The 27,072-nt window shown below is 34.5% G+C and overlaps 3 protein-coding genes across 5 annotated transcripts in view; all 3 read left to right on the top strand.

The window, feature by feature from the left end:
* Window positions 1–6,476, top strand: part of camk2a (calcium/calmodulin-dependent protein kinase II alpha) — a 79,947-nt gene extending 73,471 nt beyond the window's left edge. For both annotated transcript variants that reach the window (XM_015349937.2, XM_015349938.2), the window contains one exon: window positions 324–6,476. In XM_015349937.2, the coding sequence (XP_015205423.1) occupies window positions 324–327 (4 nt within the window). In that variant the 3' untranslated portion in view covers window positions 328–6,476. The remainder of the gene's footprint in view (window positions 1–323) is intronic.
* A 3,296-nt stretch (window positions 6,477–9,772) lies between these two features.
* On the top strand, window positions 9,773–15,371 carry LOC107077682 (uncharacterized). The gene is made up of 6 exons (XM_015349761.2): window positions 9,773–9,923; window positions 10,429–10,731; window positions 11,377–11,634; window positions 12,624–12,824; window positions 13,944–14,039; window positions 14,424–15,371. The coding sequence occupies exons 1-6, from the start codon at window positions 9,863–9,865 to the stop codon at window positions 14,630–14,632; spliced, it is 1,128 nt and encodes a 375-aa protein (XP_015205247.2). The 5' UTR covers window positions 9,773–9,862; the 3' UTR covers window positions 14,633–15,371.
* A 2,576-nt stretch (window positions 15,372–17,947) lies between these two features.
* On the top strand, window positions 17,948–26,721 carry LOC107077679 (uncharacterized). Of its 2 annotated transcripts, XM_015349758.2 has the most exons (6): window positions 17,948–18,051; window positions 19,999–20,310; window positions 21,452–21,709; window positions 22,452–22,649; window positions 24,947–25,042; window positions 25,573–26,721. In XM_015349758.2, the coding sequence occupies exons 1-6, from the start codon at window positions 18,012–18,014 to the stop codon at window positions 25,770–25,772; spliced, it is 1,104 nt and encodes a 367-aa protein (XP_015205244.1). In that variant the 5' UTR covers window positions 17,948–18,011; the 3' UTR covers window positions 25,773–26,721. The 2 variants fall into 2 exon arrangements, with proteins under 2 accessions (XP_015205244.1, XP_069052213.1); XM_069196112.1 differs by lacking the exon at window positions 24,947–25,042.
* The last annotated feature ends 351 nt before the right edge of the window (window positions 26,722–27,072 follow it).

Genomic DNA, 27,072 nt, shown 5'->3' with positions numbered 1-27,072 from the left:
GCCAGAAGATATGAATGTGCTAATCCCTATTTCAAAAGATTTGAACAGAATTAGCCTGCTAATGTTGATATTTCCTTGATAGTTCAAGCAGGCATGTTATTTTGTGCCTAGTAAGACAAATACATGAAACATTTGCTCTGTCAAAGAAAATGTTTCCTAAGTCTTTAATATTATTTTATTTCAATTTTAAAATCTTCTACATTTGTGACCAGCTCTTTTTGCCTGAGAAGCCTTCCCACTATTCCAGAACACCTACCTACTCTAGGTTTAAGCAGCATGCCCGCAGCTCGTTTTTAATACTACTTTCTTTTATATTATTCCAGCTGAAGCTGATTGGAAAAGCGAGCTTTAAAAAGTTCCTGCTTGAAGCCTGCGATCAGCTTTCCATGGGGATAATGTCGGATGTCGGATCACGAGGGAAAGGAAACCCTTCGCATTTCACATCTTACTTGAAACCTGTTTACACTTCCACTGATTCAACATGAATGGTATTATAAAAACACATCATTTATATGTGTATATATATCATGCTGTATATATACATATCTTTTTTTTAGGCTTTGGTTTATCATTTCTTTGTAGAAGCCCAATCAACGCTTTCACAAACAACACATTTATATAACATTATTAGTATTGAGAACTTTATGTTGGCTTACCATTTTCAAAAATTAATAACTAACATCACATTTGGCTTATGTAAACTTTAAACACTAGTTTTAACTTACAGTTATTGTAACCCACCTGCTCCTTGATCATATTTGAACTTACTGTAATTCCTGCTCATCAGCAAAGTGAGGTCTCTTCCATATTTCTGAGAGCAGAGCTAGGATAACATCAAATGGATTCAGCTACCATTTTTCTAAAAACATGAAACGTATCCCTCATACTGGATTGAATGGCAAGCCTGAACTTTAGTTAAAAAGTAGGGTGGATTACAAAATGTTTTGTTCTCTGTTTGAGATAAGCAGGCAACAACAATGACTGTGCTTACAGTGATGAGTTGGACCATTCTGTAAGTGTCTCTTGTCAGAGAGTGTAAGACTTGAAATTTGCCCCGAGTTGGAAAAGTAGGGTAAGTTAAAGTTTGCTGTGTGCTTTTGCATTTCTTTCATTCTAAACACATCTACTGTTAAAGAAACGGTCACCCCACAACTTTTGTGTTTCATAAAGACCCTATGCAGAAGTACAAACCTTTTTAAATAGCTTCACCACAGTCAATTTAATATGATAATCATACTTAAGGATTGAATCTTTGTGTACATGAAAAACTTATAAAGCACTCAGTGAGTGGATTTGCAAGTTAGGGCCTTTTGTTTTGAATCTATCCCTTTTTTTGAACAACCAAAATGAGAGACTGTTCCGTGCTTTAGTGACTTCTCCTCTAAGAATGGTAAAACCAGGAAAGAATCTTTAAATTTTTAGCCTTTTATAATAGTTCATTGTCTGAAAAAAACTAAACATTTTTCACTGATTTGTAGAGTCATAGAGACAGTTAACTGCTTGTTTTTTAAGAAAATAAATTTTACACATGCTGTATAGGAACTAGAAGCAGGGAGTAGATATGGAATACTGAGTAAAAGGAATGTTCAAAATTACATTTTACATACCCTTGGTGTCATTGTTTGGCTTGCAAATTAGCTCATAGCAGTAATATTATTTGGAATATGAATGTCACTGATTTTGTTTGCCAAAATAAGATGGCCTAAAGGTTGTTCATGTAAAAGGAATAATAACTGTAAATATGGCATCATATATTAGTGTAAGCAAAATTATAAATGCTTGGCCAGTTCAGATATAATAGTTTATTATATTGAAACGATTTGGGTTTTGTTATGTTTTGCTGCTTTTATTCGTTTCAGTTTGCCAAAGCAGGTCTGACTGACATGCCTTTCATACAAAATGAATAATGACTGTACTTATAGCATCAAAAATTATATCACCTTTATCACAATCAGGAATAACTGACTTCTGACATTGTTGAAATAATTTGAACTTTGTCATACTTTCCTGATTTCTTTCCAGCAAGATCAAACTGCAAATACAGGTGTATTATCATATCTCTATTCTAGGCCTAAAATACAGTTTTCTTGTTAATTTCTTAACTGCATTTACTTTTCTTGTCCAAAAGCATTTTATTAAAGTTACACACTTATTAGGAAATGTTATATCGATATATACTGTATATATATCCGTGAACCTGAAAGAAAATTATTTAACCAGATAATATGACAATATAACACAATAAATCGTTTTTTTCAATGCTTAATAATTGAAGATAATTGCAAGGTAATTTGCAAATAGAAAATAAATAGTTTGTAATTGATTTTTCCTAAATACACTAAACCATGAAATACGCTCCAGTAATCTTTTGCAGGGTGTATACCACAACCTGCTTTGCAGACGTACAGTATATCTGAGAAAAAAGAAACTGACAATACTAAAAATTAAAGTTTAAAGTCCAAGTCTTTCGTAGTAAGAAGGAATAACTTTTTACAGCATTGCACAGAATAATTAATTAATCAGGTATGGTCAAAGTAGATTAGTTTGACATTTATTGTATTTTACGCACTTTGGTATTGTTCTTCCATTGAAGATGACAGCTAATAAATATTTTCCTGCAAATATAGCACACTGCTATGAAACGTATTGATTAGATATTGTGTGCGATGATCCCTATACTCATGCAGGTAGTTGTTATATATAGTAGTGATTGTGAATATGTGAGTAGTATATTGCAAGAGGTAAAAAAAGTGATAAGCAATTTTTAAAAGTCAGTAATAACACAATGGACTTCTTTTGCAATAAACAGCTTAGTGTTTTTATATGGAACTATTTATCTAGGATCAGCTTGGATAATCAAGTGGCACAGATATTTAAAATTCCCTTGTTTATTATTACTGCTGTTGATATTATGTTGTAGTTTTCTAATTAGAACCACAAAATGAATAGTTACAACAAGCATTCAAAATTATTTAAAGAAGAGAGTAGTTACAAAATCTACATATTTATATATTTCATTATGAAAATAATATAGTAATGAAATAAAACATCTCAGCATATAAAAAAGCATTGTAGTATCTACACTTTAGCTTTATGAGAATTTGGGCACATTTGGAAAGCTTTTGAGAAATTCTAAGATTGTACATATGTCAAATCATTTGATCACAATGTCTTCATTATGTATGGATTTATCAGGGAGATATAGGTATTCAGGTTATTATCTAACCTCAAAACACACTCATACTTCTCTATTATTCCAGGTGGTAAAAAGATTTTCTAATACTTAGTGATGTTTGCTTAGGTATAGGATGACTATGACATCACACACCTACTGTATAAAAATGCCACAGTTAACAATGCTTACAATGTTATCCAGCTGTTATGTCATTTCATGGTCAGATGTGGACATCTCTTCCATTACACACTTAACATGTTGGCTGAATATGGCAATTTGTCAATGTAAGTCTTATACAGCACATCCTTAAAGGATGTCTTTGAAAAAAAAAGAAACCATTATGCTGCTTATCCTGCTTTAATAGTGGAAAGCTTCTTTAAAATATTCTCCATATTCACAAGATTAATTCTGAGTAAATAAGCTATAAGAAACAGTTTTCCTTTTTAGAATGTGTTGTACATTTTCCCATTTATACTGGAGCTTAGGTTCTGAAGAATAAGAAACAAATCTATTTGATCTAATGTTGGATCGTGTTTAGCAGATGTGGATATTTTATGAATTAGTATACAGACTGTATATTTGTTTCTAAACAGTTTTAATGTGACAATGGATAACACAGCTTTAATATCAGAACTTCCAGCAGAACTGCTTCCTGCAGTTCTGCTTTCTTGTGCAAGTATCTTCCATATATTTGGAGATTTTTAGGATTTTAACAAGGAAGAAGGGACTAGAACTCCAGGGTCAACAGACCAGAGCCCTTAAATGCTCTTGGTCCCTTCATAAAGAGCAACAGTTCGAATAATATGATTAGTCTCAAATGCAAAGCTCTAGTGTTTCCATTAAAGCATGCAGTTTTAGTATTAATGTGAGTGTTTGTGTAGTTTCTTTTTTTTAAATTTGTTTTAAATTTAAAGTCAGCCAAAATTGTTACACAGTACATATTGATATACAATGTTTGGAGAAAATGTAATCAACTGCCAAATGATTTTTCCTATAAGCATACCTTTAAAGATTTTTAGAGCTAGCTATTTATAAGCCTTCTTTAGGGGACAGTGGACCTGTTATTATAAGAACAACTGTATTTTTTGCAGCATGACTTGCTTGACTTTAAATTTGTTGTATTTGTCAATATTGTTTTTCTATAATAATAAAAACACTGCTGCTAATAGGTCCTTGAAAAGGTAGGAAATCCATGAATGGAAACTGAACTTTAGGAACTGTTGATATTGTCAAATTATTTTGTTTTCCAGATTTTATGTTTGCTGCTTAATGTGTAGTCACATATTAAACTATATGTAAGGTACAGCTACATAGGATTCAGTTTCCAACTGATATCCATAAAACACAGATCTTGCACTCCTTAACATTATCAGATGCACTGAGAAACATTGATGAAACTGTACCACAACATGCTTATCAAATGTGAAGAAGGGAAAGTTTGATTCAATGCAAAATGCAGTTATTATTCATAAGATACAGTAATTTATCTCCCAGGTTCAGTATGTAAAGGCTTGCAGAAAATCTGGGCTGTAAAGCAATTGATATGATTTCCAGTCAGAGGAAATTCAAACTTTTTATATATTTATATAAGTAACCGCCCTGTTTATGCAATAACCAAACATTATAAAAGGAAGATGAGCCAAAGTGATATAATCTAGCATTTTATATTTCTTGTAGAAAGACCTTGTCCTCATACTTTGAAAATTTTATTTGAACATACCGTCATTTTCAAAGATTCATTTCTCAACAATAAAAAAGGTACGAAAGTACTGAATATAGAGGGAAAGCCAGTTATCGAAACTTCATACTTTGGTAAAAATGCATGAACAAAGAAGTGTGCTGTTTTTTTACTAGATAGTAGCACACAACAAGAAACAGTGATTCTGACCGAATAAAAACGGAAATTAATATTTTTGGTTCCACGCGGTATAGATTGTAAACGCCTCAAAAAGATAATTAATTTTCAACAAATAAACAGTTATGAAGCTTTTTGTATCGTTCAGTTTGTAAGACAAACACGCCTCCATACCTGTTTGCTGTATTTTCCTTCTCCCAATCCTAGACCTGTTGTTGTGTGCAACGTGCGCCCCCTCTTGAAAATTGGGAGCTCTTCGGTTTCCATTTCTGCATTTCCGTTTTAGCTTCGGAATCTAATACACACATTTTAATTTCTAGATGTCTGGAAACAGGTCCATTATACCCTTAATATATTAAACACGAGAAGGCATGTTTTGTCTATTTGTTTGTTTACAAGGGTTATTTTGATGGATTGTGTCTATTTTGTAATTTTTAAAAAAATATTTATGCCTGCCTCTTGTTAAACTGTAATATAAGAAGTGCTATTATATGATGGATATCGAAGAAAACGAGACTATAAGGAGAGTTTGTGTGGCTTTGCACACCCTGAGTAAAACTACATTAATAGGAGTGATGAATTTTTGTTTCTAGAACATGCAAAATAAAATGTTATCTCAAATATTTTTGATTAAAAGCTTCTGTGTTCTTCTGTCCTAGTAAAAGTACTCATTCCAATAATTTCTCCTTCATGAATTTTGAACAAAATTAATATTTAAAACCAGAACAATAATCATCAATGGGCATCAGCTTCAAATTGATAAATTTATAAAAAAATTGTTTTCTTTTGACACAAAAAAGCACAACAAAAAAGATAGGAAAGAAAACAAAACGCTTGTTATAGTTTGTTAAATATTATCAGCCAAACAAGCCATTGTGTTAGAGCATATAAGAATGTAACATTTATAAGTGCCCTAGTAGACACATAAGAACTCTATGATGGTGCCATTTTCTATGTATTTTGTTATCCGTGGTAAAAAAAAACAAAACAAAGAGTAGAGTAAATTTTACAATAATCTGATTTTTATATTTAATAACATATATTCAATTAAATAACTATTAGTACTGCAAAGACAATTTGTTTTACTCCTTGGATTTCAAGTTTTACTCCATGTGTAGCAAACCACTGTTTACTAGTTATACAATGTCATAGAACACATCAAAAGGGAAAAAGGACCTGGGATCTGGATTTGCATCAGTTGTATTTGTACTTTCTTGTGAATTTGAATGACTGCCTTATGTATATTTTTTGTAGGTGACTTTGATATTATTGTAAACTATTGTATCACTGCAGAATGATGGTGGTTTAAATTAAAACAAATTATTGTTTTTCTTCTGTTCTGTTTTTCTTTTAATGAATGTTTGTAGGTTCTGCTGAAAAGATCACTGCCAAGATATACAGTAATATTCCGTGGTGTTGCACAATTAAAGCAGTATTTGCCAGTTGCTTGCATTGTTGTTATCAATAAATTTGTCTGCCATTTCTCATGGTTTTCAAATTTTCACACGTTTATACAGATCATGGCTGCCAAGCTGTCATTGTTAATTCTTTATTCATTTTGGGATGCTGTGCATCTCTTATTTCACAGTCCAGCTTCAACCCTTAATAAACATCCAGAGTCTCAGTCCTTTAATGATAATTTTCTCCCTCCCTGTCTCTTTTTTCCATCTACTTCATTTCTGAATATTTTTGTATGATTTAGTTGTTAGTTTTGATGGCATGGTTTGGGTATCCCACACATTGTGCACCACCTAGCAATCATAATGGGTGCTTTCCACTGCCACAGGTTCATTTATCTCCCAGAACTTCCAGTACATCCACTGACAAGACTAGAGTTATCATTTACAATATCCCTTTTATTGACAGTTATCAATCTTTCCTTCACAGAAAGGTATCCCCGTAACTGTAATTCTTCTGACTGCTAACTTAACACACAGAGCACAGGACATGTCTTACTCCTAGAGCAATCCAAGAACCCTAGTTACCAGAACTGTATGAACAGTATTATCGTTCTCCAGAAGCAGCTCCTATTGTACCTCCTGAGGCCACAAGGAAGAAACAGTGAAGTTCCAGGCAACCTCTTCAGTCCCGGGCCTCCTGACCAAAGTTTTCCCTGATGTTCCCTCGTCTAGCTTCTTGTCTCTAAGTCCAGTTTTGGGTAGAGGTGGGAGGAGGACAATGCTGGGGTCCCTGGTCTCTGAATCGAGTCGTCTCCTGGGTGCAACTACCAATCTGTCTCTCAATTCTTCCTTCTCCCAAGTGCTGTCTTTTCTGACTGGAGCTTTTTAAAACCCTCATAAACACAAGTTAATCCAAAGGAGGTGGTAGTGTCCCAATGATCTCTTGGTGTAAAGGTGCATTATGTTTCCACACCATGTTCCAGAGCTCCCTCCCACAACAGGCACAGTCAAGTCAGTCTGTTCTGTGCTGTTCTTGATAAGGGAAGGCAGCTTAGAGAACCAGGCACAAATTAATGCCAATCAGCCTCAGACACCTTTAATCCTACACAAATTATTTTTCACTCTACTACATTTGTTTGTTTGTTTATTTGTTTATTTATTTATGTATTTATTTATTGCAGGTACATCACCACCTACATTTAAACTCAATAGTAGTATTGATGACTCTTGAATCCTCCTTTTCTTCATTTTATTAACTTGCCCATTTGGGTATCCTAATCCAAGGTCATGATACAAACAAAATGGAGGACATTAATACGAGGAAGTGTTTCAGGTGGACGGTCCCCTGTTAGGCTAACAGAAAAGGCAACAAATGATGGAGACTCTATACTGTATATTTTAAGCAGACAAACCTGAGGAAGTGTAGTATGTCACATGTACTGTATGAGCCTCCTTTCATGTTTTTGTGGTAAAGAATTTTGTTTTGTTTCTTTTGCAAAGAATCTTCTGAAGCCTGTAACATCTTTTACATTCAATATTTATTTTTAATGACTGACACCCTTTGAAGGTCGGATGCCCCTTAAAAAAACATAGCTGCCCTCAGAACCTTTTTCAACTCACTTAGAACATTACAGTATATCACTCTCTCTCTGTCCTGCTTTCTTTTATGTAAGTCCTTTATGTCCTACTGTACTTTTCATTAATTCTCATCGCCAGATCATTTCCCTCTCCAATGTTCTTGTCTTGATATGCCACTTCCTTCAGTTTCTTTCTTTGGTCCTTTCTACAGAACCTCCAACCTCACATTTCCTCATTTTTTCTCAGCCTTTGTTTCTCCATAGCTCTTCAGCTTCTCCTGTCCTCTCCTTATCCTGTGTTGCACAGGATAAAGAGAGGGCAGAACTACCAGTCAAATCATAACTGCCCCATGTCTTAACATCTTCAACTGCCTCCTAAAACCTGTGAAGACAGTACTTGTAGGTTCCTTGAACTGTTCCTACCCACTTTAATTCTGTTTCTTTTTGTTAGCTCAGCATTCCTTTGCATGTACAAACTAGGACATTTCACTAGGATATTGCCAACTAATTTTCTGTTAGTATCCAAAGCATCTTATTTTTCTTTCTTCAGCAATGGAACCAAGTATTTTTTTATGACTTGGTATGTCCGAACAGAAACATGTAAAACAGATAAAGTGGCAATTCTTAAACCCATGCTACTCACACTTTCTGTATACAGTACATTAGTTCTAGTTTGGGTTTAGTTGAAAGAAAACTTAGGAAGTGTGTAAATGTTCATCAAAGTAAGAAACCAAAACAGGAATTGAAGAATGTGGTTATTAAAAAAGCCTGCTGAGTATTCACATTTTTATAAGGCCTGGCTGCTGTGAATTCCACAATTTCCGTTACCTGAAAAGTAAGTTTCAATATAGAAAGGTGCAATGAAAAACAAACACAAATTCAATCTCTTATGATGTTGTTTGATATCATAATTTATTTGAACTTTAATGAGCTCTTCTTACCTTGAGTTGTATATAACAGTCTGTTATGAAATTGTAAAGGACAATATGAAAAACAGGGAATATTCCAACATATCCTCATACATATAAAGGATTCTAAGGACACCAGTATTTTATGGGTTCCTGGAAGGCTCACTTGGTAGGGAACTGTGCTTATACAGGTACATGATTTGATACGTGCCAGCTCTCTGTCAGCACCATCACAGTCAGTTCTCTCATGGAAGAGACCTACATGCTTATGTTCATATTATTATGAATACTAATTTAATTATCTACCACAACAATACCAGTGATGGAACTCTTAGGACTTTTTAATTATTTTTGCACATACTGTATAAATTAAAAGCAGCCATAGACAGCTGGTTCACCCTTATTAGGGGTCATCAGCATGGTATAACTAAGTCCGAGCAATAATATAAATGTACTGCATATGTGTATTAGAAGCACTAGGCTTCAATGTTAGGAAAGTTAATACTTTGACGTATTAACTATATACTTAGTTATCTAGGTTACAGAATTTATCTATTTAAACAATTAGAAAGGTTTTATATGGATATAAATGTTACATTGTTCTTTTTAAATTAAAATAGTTTTTCTTATCAGGATTCTTGGCAGAAACAAACAGTTGCATATGTTTTCCAAATAAAGAAGAGCAGGTAGAATACTCTCACTAGAAGAATACACACTATATATCTCATATTTATACAGTATATACAGTATATAGTAACATTTTCTGTTCCTTATTTCCAGAAAGAAGAAGTACTGTTCCATTTTGTAAATGATCCTTTCATGACGTTTCCTAAGATATACTGTATACAGTATGGGTATTCACATATTTGCAGCTGCTCACAAAAAACACAATGAGGCATAGGTCAAGCCATGTCTTTAATATCTAGCCCACATTAACACTATGAATAATGCATCCCTTCAGGAAATTGTTTTTGGGATTGTTCCTGTCCATTTATTTCACAGAATACGGTAAGTTCTCTTTTTCTTTTAAACATGGCATCAATTGTTATAGAAAGGTAAGCTGCTCCTTGCATTATTTCAGATGTTACTGTAATTGTGGTCAACATTTCTTTTTTAATCATATTTACATAAATACAAAAGTTATAATATTTCCATCAAACGAAAATAATCATTAGCCTGCATAGTCATATATTTTAGTTTAAAATGAAAAATAGGTTATTTTATGAACTGCAGTTATGTTATAAATATGCAATTTATAAGGTTTTTTTTAAATTTAAACCAAGTTTACATTTTAATTACAGAAACTGACTTACAAGATAATGCCTTAAGCAATCAATTTAAAAGTTCAATGTTATATGCATTATTTTTCATATCATGTCATATCATATCATAACAGAATACAATACAACATTTCCATAACAGAAAATAAATGTTGTGAAATTAAAATACAGCTGTATTATTCTGTAATGTAAATTTCTGTAATGTGTTTGTTTTATTTTCCCAATAAATTCAGTTGTTTCTAAAAGAACCGGAAGAGTAGATGGATTGCTTGGATCTGTGGTCCTTTTAAGTCCTGAGCAAACCTTTGAAAACATTTCTGATGCTATTTGGAAAAAGGGCGATTTCCTAGTAGGGAGATTAAAAAATGGCAGTGCTCACAACATAATACTATATATAAACAGAACTGAGATTTTCCCTGATGGAACACTCAAACTCAACTGCACAGTAAAAGAAGACTCTGGAGTTTATTCCTTGGAAATGTATAACCAAGATGGAAAGAATCTTTTAAAAGTTAACATCATGTTGAATATATTAGGTAAGATTTATTACAATAGTGTCTTTACAGAAGTCATCAAGGCATTAGACATTTCTCCATTTGCGACATGACAACAGCTGTGTTCATTCTCTCACAATTATCTTTCAATTCAATCTATGCAAAGTTTGTATTTCAGATGTGCATAGAATACCTTGAGGGTGGTGTATTGGTAGGTGAATTGGCTTCTGGGAAAATTGGCCCAAGAAGTGAATGTGTGATTGTCTGTGTCTGTGTGTGCCCTGCGTTGGACTGGCCTCCCATCCAGGGTTTACCCTGTTTACAAACGTAAGACTATCAAAAGACTGCAAATAACTTTTTGTATGCATTAATTGTTTGCAATGAAATTAATAAGTAATTGAAATGCATAATTCTAAGTAAGCCTGTAGCAACAGATCTCAGTGACAGCTAATCATTAAAATAAAAATATTTTGTTTTCATATTCATTTTAAATGGTTTGTTTCTTAGTATATGGGACTGAAACAAAACATGCAAAATCAAATCAGTTTAATTTAAACAAAATGTTTAATTTTTAATGTCTTTAAAAACAGTAGATGAGCTGTATTGCCTTTCCTCAGTTGTAAACTTATGCTCTTATATGATGCAGTACATCTGCTATTTATATAAAGAGAGCTCTTTCTCCTTCAGCCCCTGTCTCCCAGCCTCTGGTAAAACACACTTGTCTTCCTCATGGGGAGGTGAGAGTTACCTGTTGGGCAGAGGAGGGTGATCATCCTTCATATACCTGGGCTTTAGATGGAAAGGCTTTGAATGAAAGTGTGGCGTACCTCAGTGATGAAGACCACACTGTCATACTGAAGCAATCGGTCTCTGGAAATCTTGTCTGTACTGTTAGAAATGGAATAAGTGAGAATTACACTAGCCATGTGATTTCTGCATGCTCAGGTAAGAATTTAATCATTTAGGTGGGTAGCTGCTTTAGCATGCGTAGCCTGCAAAGGCACAAGTAATAGGTTTATTCGATGCTGAAAAGAGAAGAGAGAAAACACAACGTTTCAGCTGTGAAGCCTTCTTCAGGTATGTGACACAGACACCGTCACAGCCAGAACTTTGTGTTTTCTCTCGTCTCTTTTTAGCATGGAATAAACCTATACTTGTGCCTTTGCAGAATTTAATAATGATTTACATGTCAGTACACAATAGCATTTTAAGCTTCAGACTGAAAAATCAGAAGGTGACTAAACTGTAGTGCAGAGCACTGGGTGGCATTCATGAAAACCTCACATCTCATCACCACAGCTGTTCACCAATTTGTGTGGGTTTTTTACATATAAATTAACACTATGGGCCAATTGGAAAAATGAGAATAAAGGACTTTTTTTCAGAAAAAAACAGTGCTTTTGGATTGTGCAATTTAAGAGTTCTATGTAACTATAAATGTAATAGATGTTTTGTGCATCCACTGTTGTTATTATATGTAATTCAAAGAGCTGTTGTTTTTCAAGACAATGTCATAATACTTTCTTTGAAACTATATTGTACACATTCTATGTCACAGTTTAAATTTAAATCATTTTATTTCTACCTATTGTGCCTCATAAAGTATGATTAAAGATTTTTCAGTCCTTTATACAGTATGTCTGACTTACAGCCTTTTTAGTTTTATAAACAGTAGAAAGACAGTAATGGCATGAACGATATCTGCAAGAAATGTCACGGGTTGGTCTGTACTGTATATGAGACATTCATGAACAATATTAATATAAAAGAAAAGAAGCAAAAAAATAAAAAACAATTTATGTTTTAACAATTTTCCATAAAAACCTAAAGACGTTACGTGCTTCGTACACAATTCTGTTGCCTATGATATGACTGTCCAGATTATCTTCTTAATCTTTATTATAGTTGTTAATTTTACCTTATCTTTCTACCAGGTTATGTAACATCTTTAAATTGCACTCTAAAAAATGATACAGAAATTCCAGCATTCATCAACACAACTAAAGAAGACCTTGATGTCTTGAAAGGTAGAGGAGTGCTTATCAGTTTAGGAGGTGAAGAAACTTTAAGTATCATATGCCAAATCAAAACTCTCAATCAAGATTCCATTGAAACTTCAACATATATTTTTTGTGGTAAGAGATTTTTTTTTAAAAGGCAAAATGTTAAAAATACAGTATCTAATAATGTGTGACCAAAAAGGCCAAACTGAACATTAATTCAAGACATAGGCTTCAGTAAATGTTCATCCACAGCTTTTGTGATAATACATTACGTGTGTGTGTAGGATTCTCTTCATACCCAGGGAGTGTTCTAAATAATGTCTATACTGTATGTTTACTTCTTGTGCTATGTTATCACTTTAATTGATACAGTATAACAAAAAATTATTAAAAGGATGTCTTGAGAGAAAAGGACTTAATTAAGAGTCGCAAGCATTTTAGCGATAAGAACAAATCTAATGGCATGTTCCCCTTGTTTCTTCACATTGTGCAATACCTAAGAAAGTAAGGAAATTCCAATCATTCCCTTGATTCAACTTGGTGTGGCTTAAAGCAATTAAACATGAGAGACAAAGCAATGGTTTTGTTGAATATAACTGAAATATTAAATGTTTTGTGCACAAAAGGATCCATAATGAGCTATTAAGTGCTCAAAGCACTTAAAAAGCACTGTCATGAGGCATGTGAGTCACAGTGATCATACGTAAAAACTCCAAACTGTGCAATGCATAACTAAAATAAAAAAAAAAACACTATAAGTTTGGTCACTCCTAGGTTTTTTTTTACTTGTTTTTCAAGTGATTCCACAAAGATTTGTCAAAAAAAACTTCTAGGTTTAATCCAGTTTTAGATTCTAACTTAATCAATACTTTGACCCACTCCTTCATCACAAGAGACAAATTAGTACTGAGTACAATACTCCTTTCAGGAGACCTATTTGTTCAACTTTAAGTCAACCTGACATCAAACAATGGGTTTGACAGTTTGTTTGGAATATTGATTCCCAAAGGTCCCAAAATATAGCAATTCGCACCTACTGTAGGTTAAATATAGAAAATAAGGAGGGTTTAACAGCTGAAAAATAAACACATCATTAGCGGTTTAAAATAATTTCAAAAACATTTACTGTAGTAGGTTCTCAATAATATACGATTGGTAACATTTATATTTTTTAGATCTTATATACTGTATAGTGCCTCAACAATTTTCTTCTAGTACTTACTGTACATTATTGTTTCTTCATGTCTTAAGCTTTTCTGGGATTTGGAGAAGCCTTTATAATCTTTGTTCTGTCTGTGGTGGTTTTCTGCCTGCTGCACCAGAAAAATAAAAAGGAAGGGAAACAGAGTAAGAAATATTTTTACCATCATATACAGTATATACAAATTGTAAGGAAATGTATTTTTAATATCTTAACTGTACTATCTTAATTACTGAGATCTTTGTAAAAACTCTCAAATGCTGATTTTTAATTTTTCCGAAAACTGAAGAGGAAGAACTTAATTGTAAATGTTGTACATGTAGATTTAATAACTTTTAATTCATAAAAAAAATGTGGAAAATATGTGATAATGGAAAAATCTGTATAGCTCATTCTCATTGCTAGGTTGTAAATATTGGATATGAGATAACTATTAACATGGTTTATATTTTCTTAGGAAATCAATTAGCCAATCTATTTTTCGATAGCTCATAAATATGACACTAGATGTGTTTGCTTTGTTTTTGCAGGTGATGGAGGCCATGAACTGGTTTATGCTGAGATATCAGTAGACACTATTACAAAACACAGGAGAAAAATGGCACCTGTCTCTGATGAAGGTGTGATTTACAGCCAAATTAGAGTGTCAGAAGAGACTGAACACAACGCACGTAAAGGGGATGTGGCTTTGTTGTATGCTGCAGTTAACAAAAATCGAAACCCATTACAAGTCAGATAAAAATACATGTCACACGCACTTGGCCTCGGAGTCATCCAGAAAGAAGGCCTACATTTGGGAAGCTGAAAGAAACTATTTTGAAATATGTTCTTGCTATTTGATTAATTTTTGTTAACAAAAAGACTGCCATAAAACCATTAAAAACTTGCAATGAATGTACAAACTACAGTATGTCCAAATATTCGTGAGAAAATTATATGCTTTTGCTGTTTCAATATTCTGTTTAATGCTTTCAGTGTATATTGTGGAATGTCTTGTCGGCATTAATGCATTCCACTTTGAAGACAAAACTCACACATATTGTGGATTTTAATCTAGACTACTGTAGAATGATTACCAACTGATTTTTTATGTAAAGAAGATTCCAAAATACTGTATATTGTAAAGGAACAAGTAATAGGTTTATTCCATGCTGAAAAGCGAAGAAAGAAAACACAACGTTTCGGCCATGGAGCCTTCTTCAGCAGCTACTCACCTGAACTACTGTATATTATGTCACTAAACATGGCAAAAGGTTCTGGATTAGACACTGCAGAAAATCAGGGACTGAAACAGACAAATTTTGCAGATGTCTGCTCTTTATTGTGCAAGTCGTGACTGGATGCTGTGTGCGACAAAACATTAGATAGAGCATTTGCTTTTTTAATATGTGCTCTTTGTAACCTCAAAGTAAACTGTGATTTGTGATTATGTATATGATGGAAAAAGCTCCCAAGTATACAGGAAATAATTGATTTGATCACTTTGTATACATGACATAAACCCAATACAAAGGTATTGTCGCATAAGGATCCTCCTATTCCACCTATCGGTTCCGTGACAGGTATTATCATACAAAGTTGTACTGTATGTGGTTTCAGGAATTCATTTTCAATCAAAGGGTACCCCGTTCAATATATAAGCCTCAATTAAGTTTTCATAAGGAACACTGCTGAGAAAGTACACAGAAATCTTTACTGTATTGAATGGCTTTAACCTTAGTTTTGTTATCCTAATGTTGGTTGTTTAGGATGTCATAGACTTCCCGTTTCCCCCTTGTGAACAAATGAATGCAATGATAACCAGTGACAAAATGATAACAATTAATACTTTTTTATTGTTTCACAACTTAGAATTCCAGGTAGATAAAGATATAGAAGATTTGTATTCTCACTTTTAAAACTGCTTGTGTTTTAAAATTACATTGTCAAGCAATATACCATAAATGCGGCGTTTCAGTTATCTGAAGCTAATATTCAAACTCATTCGAAAAAATGGTTATGCTTGACAGATCTTGCTAAGCAACGTTGGGCCTGGTAAGTGCTGGGCTTGGAGACCCCTAAGGAAAACCGTTCTGCTACTTGTTAGTGCAGCAGTAGGTGGAATTCTTCCCTCTGACCCAGTATGTCCAAAACAACTTGCCAGTGGGCTGACAGGGATTGTCACGAAGCGTTTTTCAGGACCCTATGTAGACGGCAGAATCTGGGGAGTGAAACAGAAATCCTGGGGGGCGTGGCCAAGGCAAACAAGTCCAACGGGAGTCCGTAGGAAAATCCACGGGTGATCAAAGGTCCAGAGCTGGGTAATCCACCAATGACAGACAATACAGGAGGTAAAAGCCGGAGAGGGATCCAGCGAAGGGTCGGGGGAATAAAAAGGTGGGAATAACCCGCAGACCCAGATGGTCAGGACGCTGTTGCGAAGCCTATGCCGTTGAGCCTCTCCTGGACTCGCTGGTAGGCGGGCTTCAGGGCGTCCATCTTCCAAAGCCTAGACTAGAATGGTGGGAGCATCTGGCTTTTGTAGGGAGGGGCTGGAACAGGAGGCAGGTGCAAAAAATTGAGACAAACAAGAGAGAGCTGAAGCACCCTTAAGAGGAGGGGCTTACGATTGTGACAGGGATCAGCTATAGGAGGTGCAGTTCAGTAAATTAGATGTTCAAATAAATGTACCGTAAAATGCAGCCTGCACTGATTTTTAAAGATCACATTAAAAATGAAGGAGTAGGGCTGTTAACAACTGGAATCATGGCAGCATTGTACTCCAGGTTTGCTCAATCTGGTCTCCCAACATTTCCCCTTTATTTCAATAGGTGAAGCAATTTCTACCACCAGACTGCAGTTTAATCGGGCCAGTGGCTCAGAACGACTTCTGGAAATCATTTAGGCTGGTGTTGTATTTCAGTCATTGGTATTGTGTTAGGGTGTCTCCTCTAAGATACAGTATGTAAAACACTTTGAGGCCGTAATGGTGACAAAGTGTTATATACTGTAAATACACATAAGACAGTGTGTCAGAGAGTTATGCACTAATTCTAAGTAAAGGTATTTGCATTATTTTCATGCACTTTTTCAGAGGAAGATGAGATTCCTGGTAAAGAGATGGAGATCCAGAACAAGGTGTAATTTGCTAAAAAAATCAACTATCAGGCAGCAGGTATATCATTTGTGATTGATGGGGAGGTTGAAGCTTTGTTTGGATGAAGCTGTAGTCAAGGCATTTGTAGAAATATTATTATAACATTATTGGAGCTTTAGATTATGACTTTGCAATCACTTGAAAATATCTCAGAGTATTTCACAAGTGCAAAACCGCTATAAATGTGTAACATGCTGTTCCTATGAAGAATATATTCATACTATTTTTTTTCAAACAAAATTGCTGTATCTTGGATTGTGGCAACAGTTTGGATTTCTTCCCAACTTTCTGTTTTGTTCAGAAAGACTAATTAAAAATAATGGAATGCTTATCTCTCAATTTACAATTTTTATAACATTTTTAAGACTTAATGCAAAGATTCAAAAGACAAAAAGTTAAATAATGTCTACTTTATGAAATAAATATAAATCCTAACACTAATATTTAAAATACTATACTATACTGAAGAATAAATACCTGATCAATTAGTGTTCTGTATGGTACATGGCAGAAAGAAACTGTGCTTTTAGTCCTGGAATGCTCAGTTTTCAGCCAGACACAGTACAGTTTTTATGAAGTGAAACGCAGCACACTTTTTCAAATTGTCTTGACATTAGCAGCATGTGTAACCATTGTGAGAACTGTGAAATGGCAGCCAATTCATGACACGGGATCTGTATGAGGGAGACCTGCAGAGACCCGGAACTACACCATTACTCCACAAGTACGTGTTTGAATTTACATTTATATTTATTTTTAAGTACATTTTATGGCCTTTATGGCCCATAAGTTTTTAATAAATTGCCTGCAAGGGATGACATTTTGCAACTGACCACAAGCTGTGATACAGTATATGACAGATGTGACTTCCCTCCATTCTGTTAAAATCCACACCTCATATAAGGTGTTGCTTTTAGATCTAGCAGTTCACCTGCAATTTTGCAGAACATCAGTCTGAATATTCAGGCACTGCTTTAAAGAGATGTTCCTTGCATTGTTCCTGTTTGCTTTCTCAGAATATGGTAAGTTCCCAATTGCAATAAAGATAAAAATAAATATTTCTGGTAGTATACATGGGAATCTTTAATGTATCATTTATAAACAATATAAAGGAACGTAAAAATGTAAATAATTTAAGAGAGGCCATTTGTGCCATCTGACGTGTTTGTCTGTTAATAGCTAATTGATCTGAGGATCTCGTTAAGCCATTTTTTGAAAGAAGTCGAGAACCAGCTTTGACAAAAATAGCGTGATAAGGGTTGCTTTTCATGTCCGGAATTCAATTTGTACAAAATAGAATGAAAATAGAAAGAACACAGAAAGTATAGAACGACATATAGAACAAATAATCTATTTTGGTAATTTAAAATATCAGCATTTCTGCCAAAGTGATCTTTAATAATAGACAAGCCACTTTTCAAAAATGTATTCACATGCTTGCAAAGCATACTGTAGGGTAACACATTAAATAAATAAAATAATGTCAGAAAATAGTTTAGAATAGCCAGTAGGTTGAATTTTGTACATTGGTGGTAATCACTGCTTTATAAGAAGGCCACTCTCCAAAGAGATACAACCAAGAGCAACATGAAATATTTTAACACCAGAAATTAACTTTAAAAAGTAAATCAATGCACTTATTATTGTTTTTTTCAATTTGCTGAGCAGATGATTATTTGTTTCGTAGCTTTGCTTTACCGAACATCAGGTGCATGTTTTCCTTTGATGGTCTTGTAAGGTTGTTCTGATTTTCTACTTTTTAATACAGTGGTTTTCTGTGAGATCATATAAATTGGCTTTCCTGAATCCTCATTTTATACAAAGGAAACTTCTACCAGCAGTTTCTTACTGTATATACTGCAGAAAAAAACTCTGAGATTATAATCTTACTTTATTATGATTTTCTTTATTCCAATAGTTTGACATTTCCCAAAAATGTTTTTTTGCCGTGATATTTGTGTAATTGACAAAATTATCTGTATCTCCTGGAGTTGTTGATCAATGCTACTGCAATATGAGTAAACTGTACATATTTTGTTATTTGAAGACAGTTTCTGCCTGTTTATTATTATGACTTTATTGTAACATTGTTAAATAGAATGTTTTGTACATAACCAGCCCTTTTGTCTTGAACATGATTAATTCTTCTTGATTGAAATATTGTCTAGAGACTGATTTATACACAGTATATACTGTAGACATACATGTGGCACTAAAATATATCAAAAACTAAAAAGATCTAAAACACATAAATATACTGTAATTAGATAAAGAAGGAAGAGTGTTTTAATTTTATAATGTTGAGGGCAGTTACTATGTGACTGAAATATTTCCATCTTGTCACTGTGCACTCCTACAGTATGTTCCTAAGCCTAAATGTGAGTATATTCCACTCTAAAGATGCAGTTTTTCTCAGACTATTTTGTGCTCTATACTGTATACTGGGGTGCAACAGGGGTGCAGTTGTTAACACTTCTGCCTTGTAGCTCTGGGAGCCTAGTTTAAATTCCTGGAGTGTTATCTGTGTAGTTTGCATATTCTCCCTGTGTTTTCATGGGTTTCTTTCCACAGTCCAAAGACATACTGGTAGGTTAATCAGCTTCAGGGAAAAAAATGGCCATGGTATTAGTATGTATGCTTGTGTCTGTGTGTGCTCTGTGATGGACTGGCATCCTATCCAGGGTGTATCCTGCCTTGTGCCCATTGCATTTTAGGCTCCAGTATTCTCTATGACCTTGTACTGGATAAAGCAGATCGAAAATGAATGAATGAATGGATGTACGGCTTCACAGACATCTTTTTGGGTCATGTTTTTATTTCTCCTCATGGAACATGGTTAGATGATTTTTGTTTTCAAAGTGTGGCAATACGAGAGAGAGAAAATATGTGTCTTACAGTAGTTCACATCCACATTTCACAGATTGTAAACATCTGCGAATTCATGTTATTTTCATTGTTTATGAATTCAGGAAGTACAGAAGAGGCTACAAGTCCAGGAAGATTTAATGGAAAACTTGGTTCATCAATGGTATTATACCCTTCAACACCAAACAAAGATTTTTCTGAAGCAACCTGGAATAAAGGAAGTAAACGTGTGGGGAGTTTTAAAAATAATGTCTCTCAACCTTCAGATCTTTATACATACAGGGCTACAATTTTCATGAATGGATCCCTCCAACTCAACTACACACAAAGAGAAGACTCTGGAGTTTACTCTGTGGAATTACATGACAAAAGTGGAAAAATAGTTCACAAAGCTAACATCACATTGGAAATAATGGGTAAGAGTTCTTTTTATAATTTCTTTAAATACTGTATACTTGAAAATTATGTGTACTGGATAAAGAGGTTTAGAAAATAGTTGGATGCATTATAAAAAAAACAACTGGAATATATTGCCATGGTAAGGTGACCCCTAAAAATAAAACTTATTCTTGTTTTGTGCACAACTACGCCACCTAGCAATTATAAAGAGTGCGAGGCCCCTCACCAACTTTCCACAGGTTCTTTTCATCTCTCAGAATCACCAGTTCATCCATAGACCAGACAATTTTCATATTTCGTGTCCCATTTCTTTCAGTCTATCATTGTACCCATTACACATAATAAAATACACTCGCCAGAATCACGCGCTGACAGAACAGTACAAAGAAACCCCACGGTTACCAACATACAGTACGTCCAAAACAAGTCCAGCAGCTGTTAGGGTGAGATGCCATCCAAATAGCATGGCCCTGTGGGGCGTGTGTCCTAAATCCAATGGCAAACAAATCCGTCAAGGGAAATCCCGAAGAGCAAAGTCACAGATCTGGGTTAAGGTCAGCAGGCCGAGAAAGACGTTTCCGAAAGAGCGTGCGGAAGAAAGCAGCCGAGGGAGCAAGCTCTAGCCAAAGACTCCAAATACCGAGCGTGAAAGTGAGGGAATTCAGGGTTTAAGTAGTGAGGGAAACGGGTGTGCTGAGTTAGTGAACGAATGAGGCTACCGTAAATTAATGACCGGTGCCGTGCGTGGTCGTAACAGCAGCAGTTTCTCAGCAAACCAGTTTGGCCAACCCCCACACTTTGCCTGCAGCATGGTATGGTAAATGTCTAGTGTCTGTGTCAAGAAGGCCTTTGATCAGGCCTCAGTCCAATGTCCAACACCCAAACGTTCTCCATGGCAATATCATCTGAAACAGAGAACCCCCTTCTACCCAGTTGCTCAGATAATATAATTTACAGTACACAGTTTTGTTTATTTGGCTTGATGGAGGGTGCTATCATTTTTATTCTTAAAATAGGGGGCTTATGCAAAACCTTCAAAATTAAATTACTAGGCCTGTGCATTATAATTCTTCAAATACAAACAAAACAAACAGTTTGGTCTTTTGGTGCAACACCTGTACTACTTACAGTATGTAGCCAGAATCCTTTCTCTTTCAGCCCCTGTCTCACAGCCTGTGGTAAAACACACTTGTCTTCCTCATGGGGAGGTGATAGTTACCTGTTGGGCAGAGGAGGGTGATCGTCCTTCATATACCTGGGCTTTAGATGGAAAGGCTTTGAATGAAAGTGTGGCATACCTCAGTGATGAAGACAACATTATCATACTGAAGCAATCAGTCTCTGGAAATCTTGTCTGTACTGCTAGAAATGGAATAAGTGAGAATTATACTAGTCATGTGATTTCTGCGTGTTCAGGTAAGAATTTAAAAATGCTTTACATGTCAGTAAGCAATAGCATTGTAAGCTTCAGACTGAAAAAGTAGGAGGTGCAGGCACTAGTTGGCATTCATAAAATACCCCTCAAAATTTTGTCAAAATGTCTCAACCAATATACAGTAATTAGAATTGTTTTTTCACATATTAATTTACACTATGGGTCAATTGAAGGAATAAGAATAAATTAGTAAAATATAATATCTTTGCTTATTTAGGAAACATCAGAACAAATCAGGGATTACATTGTGCTTTTGTGTTTTTTTATATCTATAAAACTGAGGAAGAGTTTGTGCTGCCATTGTTGTCATCACCTGTAATTCAAATAGATACTATGTTTAAAAAGACAATATCATGATAATCTCCTTCAAACTGTATTTTGCTCATTCTAGGGCACAAAACAAATTAGTAATTTGATTTTGACTCTTTTTATTTCCATCTATTGTGACAGGGAGTGACATGACCTGACAGCCTTTTCAGTTTTCTAAACAATACAACAGACATGAACAGTATCTCTCAGAAACATCACAGGTTGGCCTGTATATTAGACTTGCTGTTTTAAAAAAAAAAGATGTGAAAGATCATGATTTATGTTCTAATCATTTTTCAGGAGAAATATGAAGAAATTATCTCATTCATAGACAATTCTTTTTCCTATGACTATCCAGATTAACTGCAGTATTTGATATACGTGTGAATTTTACCTTCTTTATCTTTCAACCAGGTTTTGTAACGCCTTTAAACTGCACCATAAATGATACAGAAATTCCAGCATTCATGAACACAAATAAAGAAGACCTAGATGTCTTGAAAGATAAAAGAGTGCTTATCAGTTTAGGAGGGAAAGAAACTTTAAGTATCATATGCCAAATCAAAACTCTTTATCAAGATTCCAAGGAAACCTTAGCATATAAGTTTTATGGTAAGATTTTTTAATACTTTCTCCAAAATGTTAAAAGAAAATGGATTTAATAATGTGTGACCAAAACTGTGAAGTTAAGGCTGACATGAACTAAGGCCAAACTGAATCTTCATTCAGTAAATGTTCATCCACAGCTTTTGTGATAATACATTACATACAGCAGTGGTTCTCAAACTTTTTGGACCAAGTACCAATCCAACCAAAGCATCCAAGTACCACCTACAAGTCATCATCTCTTAGGAACCCCAGAAATTCTCAATGACCAACATGAGCGCACGTGCACACACACTCACACATACATATAATAAATATTATAATAATAATCTTTATTTGATATAGCGCCTTTAAAGGTGGCTTCTCAAAGTGTTTTACAGAAAAAAAACATTAACAACAACTAATAAAAATGCACCATTTCAGTGAGAGGGGTGAGCCTGTTTAGTTGAGCAAAGCAGATGTGAATTAATTTTTCGAGCCTTGATACAATTCACAACAGAGTCTAACAGATATTAAATCGTCAGGCATTTTCTTGACGGCAAAGGTCTCGCGGTGGATGTTGTAATGTGTACATTAATTTCTGGAGCAACCTATCTAATTCGTGCAACTACACCGTTATGTCAGCTTGTCATTGCTCTAGCACCGTCTGTACAAACTCAGACGCATTTTATCCAGTCGAGGCCATTCTCTTCGATAAATTCATTCAGAAGCTGAAATATGTGCTCTCTTGTAGTTCCTGTTGGTAGCGGTTTACAGAACAGAAAGTCTTCATGGGACATGCCCTCAAACTCGTATCTAACGTAAACGAGCAAATTGGCCAAATCGACTACAGTCTCATCTAATTGCAGTGAAAAACATCTGCTCATCTTAACGCGCTCTATCAGTGTACTTTTGATATAATCCTTCATTTCAATAATTCTATGAATGACTGTGTCTTTCAGGGGGAGGGGGGCAGCAGGTCGAGCTGTTTAGCAGCTTTTTCTCTACACATAATACGTGTCAGCTCTTTTGCCAACGGTAAATAAGGTTCTTCAAAAATAGTGTAGCTTAACTGCTTTAGCAATCCGCAAGCTTGCATTTTTCCGCGTTTCCGTTTTTATTTCCGTATTTATTTAAAGTTTTTATTTCATGCGCATGGGAGTGAAACACAGAGACGCTCGGTGTATTTTTCTCAAATTAGAACAGTTCTTAAAGATTTTTCTGTAATCACCCTTTCGTGTGCTCACAAGATAACCTGCGTTCATAGCACGTATTTCTATGCATTCCTGTGTTTACAACGTTGGCATTGTTCCAAAATCACGCACATTCTCCTTTCTCCCTATTTGCTGGAGATACAGTAGCTTTTTTTAAATACAATTGGTCATTTGCATCCATAGCACACATTCCTACAGAGTGGTATGGAATTACAGAGTATCTCTTGTGTCCACTGAAGTATTAGCGCGCACTGTATCATAGTACGTAGGCTGCGTATTCGACACATATTAAAATACAAAATATGAAAACCCGTCCCGATTTTTCAGCGCACACGACACAGTTCCAGGGTCATTTGGCGTACCGCCTGGCAGCACTCCATGTACCACTACCGGTACGCGTACCACAGTTTGAGAACCACTGACATACAGTATGTGTGTAGGAATGTCTTCATACCCATCCAGTATTCTATATAATGTCTATACTGTATGTTAACTTCCTGTGTTGTGTTATCACTTTAATAGATTTAAGAAAAATGTATATAAAGGATCTCATTACAGAGAAGGACTAAATCGAGAGTCGTGAGCAATTGCAGTAATTCAAATCATTGCCTTAGTTTAGCTTAGACTGTCTTAATGCAGTTAACAACAAGAAAGATGAAGTAAAACCCTTTCCTCGGTTTACTCTGATTCAAGATTCTAACACTAGACTAGGCACTCGATGAAATCAATACTTTAACCCACCATTTCATCATAAGGGACAAATCAGTACTGAGTACCTTACTTCTTTCAGGAGACCTGTTGGTTCTATCTTGACATCAAGCAAAGGGTTGATTGTCAGTTTATTAGAAATATTGATAAGGTCCCAAAGTACAGCACTTCTCACCTACAGTAGGTTACATTTAGAAAATAAGGAGGGTTGAACAATACAGAATAAGCACATCATTAGGAGTTTGAAGTGATTTAAAAACATATGTAACAGATACTCAATAATATAAGATTTGTAGCATTTGAATTGTTTTAGATTGTATATTTGAGCTGTAGTAGATATTTTATTGTGTCCCTCAGCAGTTAATATCTAGCACTTGCATTATTGTTTCTTCATGTCCTAAGCTCATCTGGCATTGGGAGAGGTCATTGTCATCTTTGTTATGTTTGTGGTGATTTTCTGCCTGCTGCACCAGAAAACCAAAAATGATGGGAAACAGAGTAAGAAATAATTTTACTGTCACATATGTCCAGGTTTTATGTAAATACTTGATACTGTACTGTATATCCTATGTATTCTCTCTTAATTATTAAGTTCTTTGTAAAGCCTCACATATGCTATTTTTTATTTTATATCATATGATTATATGATATGCAATGATTTTAAATGTCATAAATGTTGATTTAATAACTTTTAACCCATAAATCCAAATACAGAAATATGGAATAGAATAAAAATATGAATAGCTCCAGCTCATTGTCATGTTTGACATATTGAGCATGAGATGCCTATTACCTTGATGTATAATATTTTAGGAAATTAATTTATTAATCATACTATTTTTCAATAGTGCATACATTGAGCTAGATGTAGCAATACTGCATTTTAAACTTTTTTTCATTTGCACGATAAAGAGCATAAACTCAGAGGAGAAAATAATGAGCATCAGATTTTGAGTGAACAGTGACTGGATAGTTAGAATCTTAGGAAGACTTCCTATTCAGTGTGTTTGCTTGGTTTGTTTTTGCAGATGATGAAGGCCATGAGCTGGTTCATACTGAGATGACAGTGGACAGAAGAAAAGCGACACCTGTTTCTGATGATGGTGTGGTTTACAGCCAAATAAGAGTGTCAAAAGAGACTGAACAGAATACACGCACAAGTAAAGGGGATGTGGTTTTGGTGTATGCTACAGTTAAAAAAAAACAAAAAACATCACAAGTCAGATAAAAAATATATGTCACTTGCAGCTGCCCTTAGAGTCATCCATAAAAGAAAACTCACCTGTAGCACTGGAACAAATCAGCCCATTTTGGCATTGAGTATGATTCATACGCTATGTTCTTAGCATCTGCTGTTTCTTCCAAAATATTAACAAAGAACTAAAAATGCCCTTTTTAGTTTAAAAATTTTTAAAAACTCATAATGAATGTAAAAACTATACTATATCTAAATATCGGTGAGAAATTTAAATGCTTTTTCTATCATACAGTAGGTTTATAAAATTAATAGGCATTTGCTGTTTCAATATTCTGTATAATGCTTTCAGTATACATTGTGCAATTTCTTGTCTGCATGAATGGTTTCTACTTTCAACACAGAACCTACACATATTGTGGATTCTGTTGTAGATTAGATCCAAATCTGAAATTATTACCAATTTAAAATTTTATGTTTTTTCAGTTGAGAGTCATTTCTATATATACTGAATAATGTATATATAAAATGACAAGAGTTTCTGGAAGCACCTGCCATATTAACAATTCGTATGTAAAGAGTGATTTGTGATGTACAGTACAGTACAGTAAGTGATGGAACAAATTACTCAACATAATAGGAAATAATACAGTACATTATACTGTATATGTTTACTTGGTTTTCTTGATGTACAGTAAACCCTGTGAATAGAACCTTTGCTTAAATAAGTCTGTATTGTTTTTTTAACAGTTACTGTACAAAGAACATAGAAATATTTATCTAATATTTTATGCTGTGTTGTTCTAGCCTGTAGGCTATAGTCAAGGCATTCATAGAAATAATATTATAGCATTATTGGAGCTTAAGTATATTTGTATTCACTTTAAATATTTCAGTAGTACAATACTGTGTTAAATGTGTAACATTCTTATGATGAAAGTATTTAAATTGTTATGATGAAAAATTAAATTGCCCTATCTTGGATTGTGTAAGATTTTGGATTTTTTCTGTTCTATTCAGAAAGACTAATAAGAAATAATAGAATCCTTATCTCTCATTTTTCAGTCTTCGAAACATGTTTTAAGACTCACTAATGCAAAGATTCAATATACCCAAAGGTTAAATAAAGTCTGCTTCGTGAAATGTCAATCTAACACTAATAAGAAAATAATAAGAGTAATTCAATTAGGTAGAGTAGCTGCGTCAGCATGCGTAGGCTGCAAAGGAACAGGTAACAGGTTTATTCCCTGCTGAAAAGAAAAGAAAGAAAACACAACATTTTGGCTGTAGAGCCTTCTTCACTCCTGAAAACCCCTTCCCTTACCTGTTCCCT

This window comes from Lepisosteus oculatus, chromosome 11 (genome assembly GCF_040954835.1).
Source record: "Lepisosteus oculatus isolate fLepOcu1 chromosome 11, fLepOcu1.hap2, whole genome shotgun sequence".
In the NCBI taxonomy this organism is placed as follows: domain Eukaryota; kingdom Metazoa; phylum Chordata; class Actinopteri; order Semionotiformes; family Lepisosteidae; genus Lepisosteus; species Lepisosteus oculatus.
This window is presented reverse-complemented; position numbering and strand designations above follow the sequence as displayed.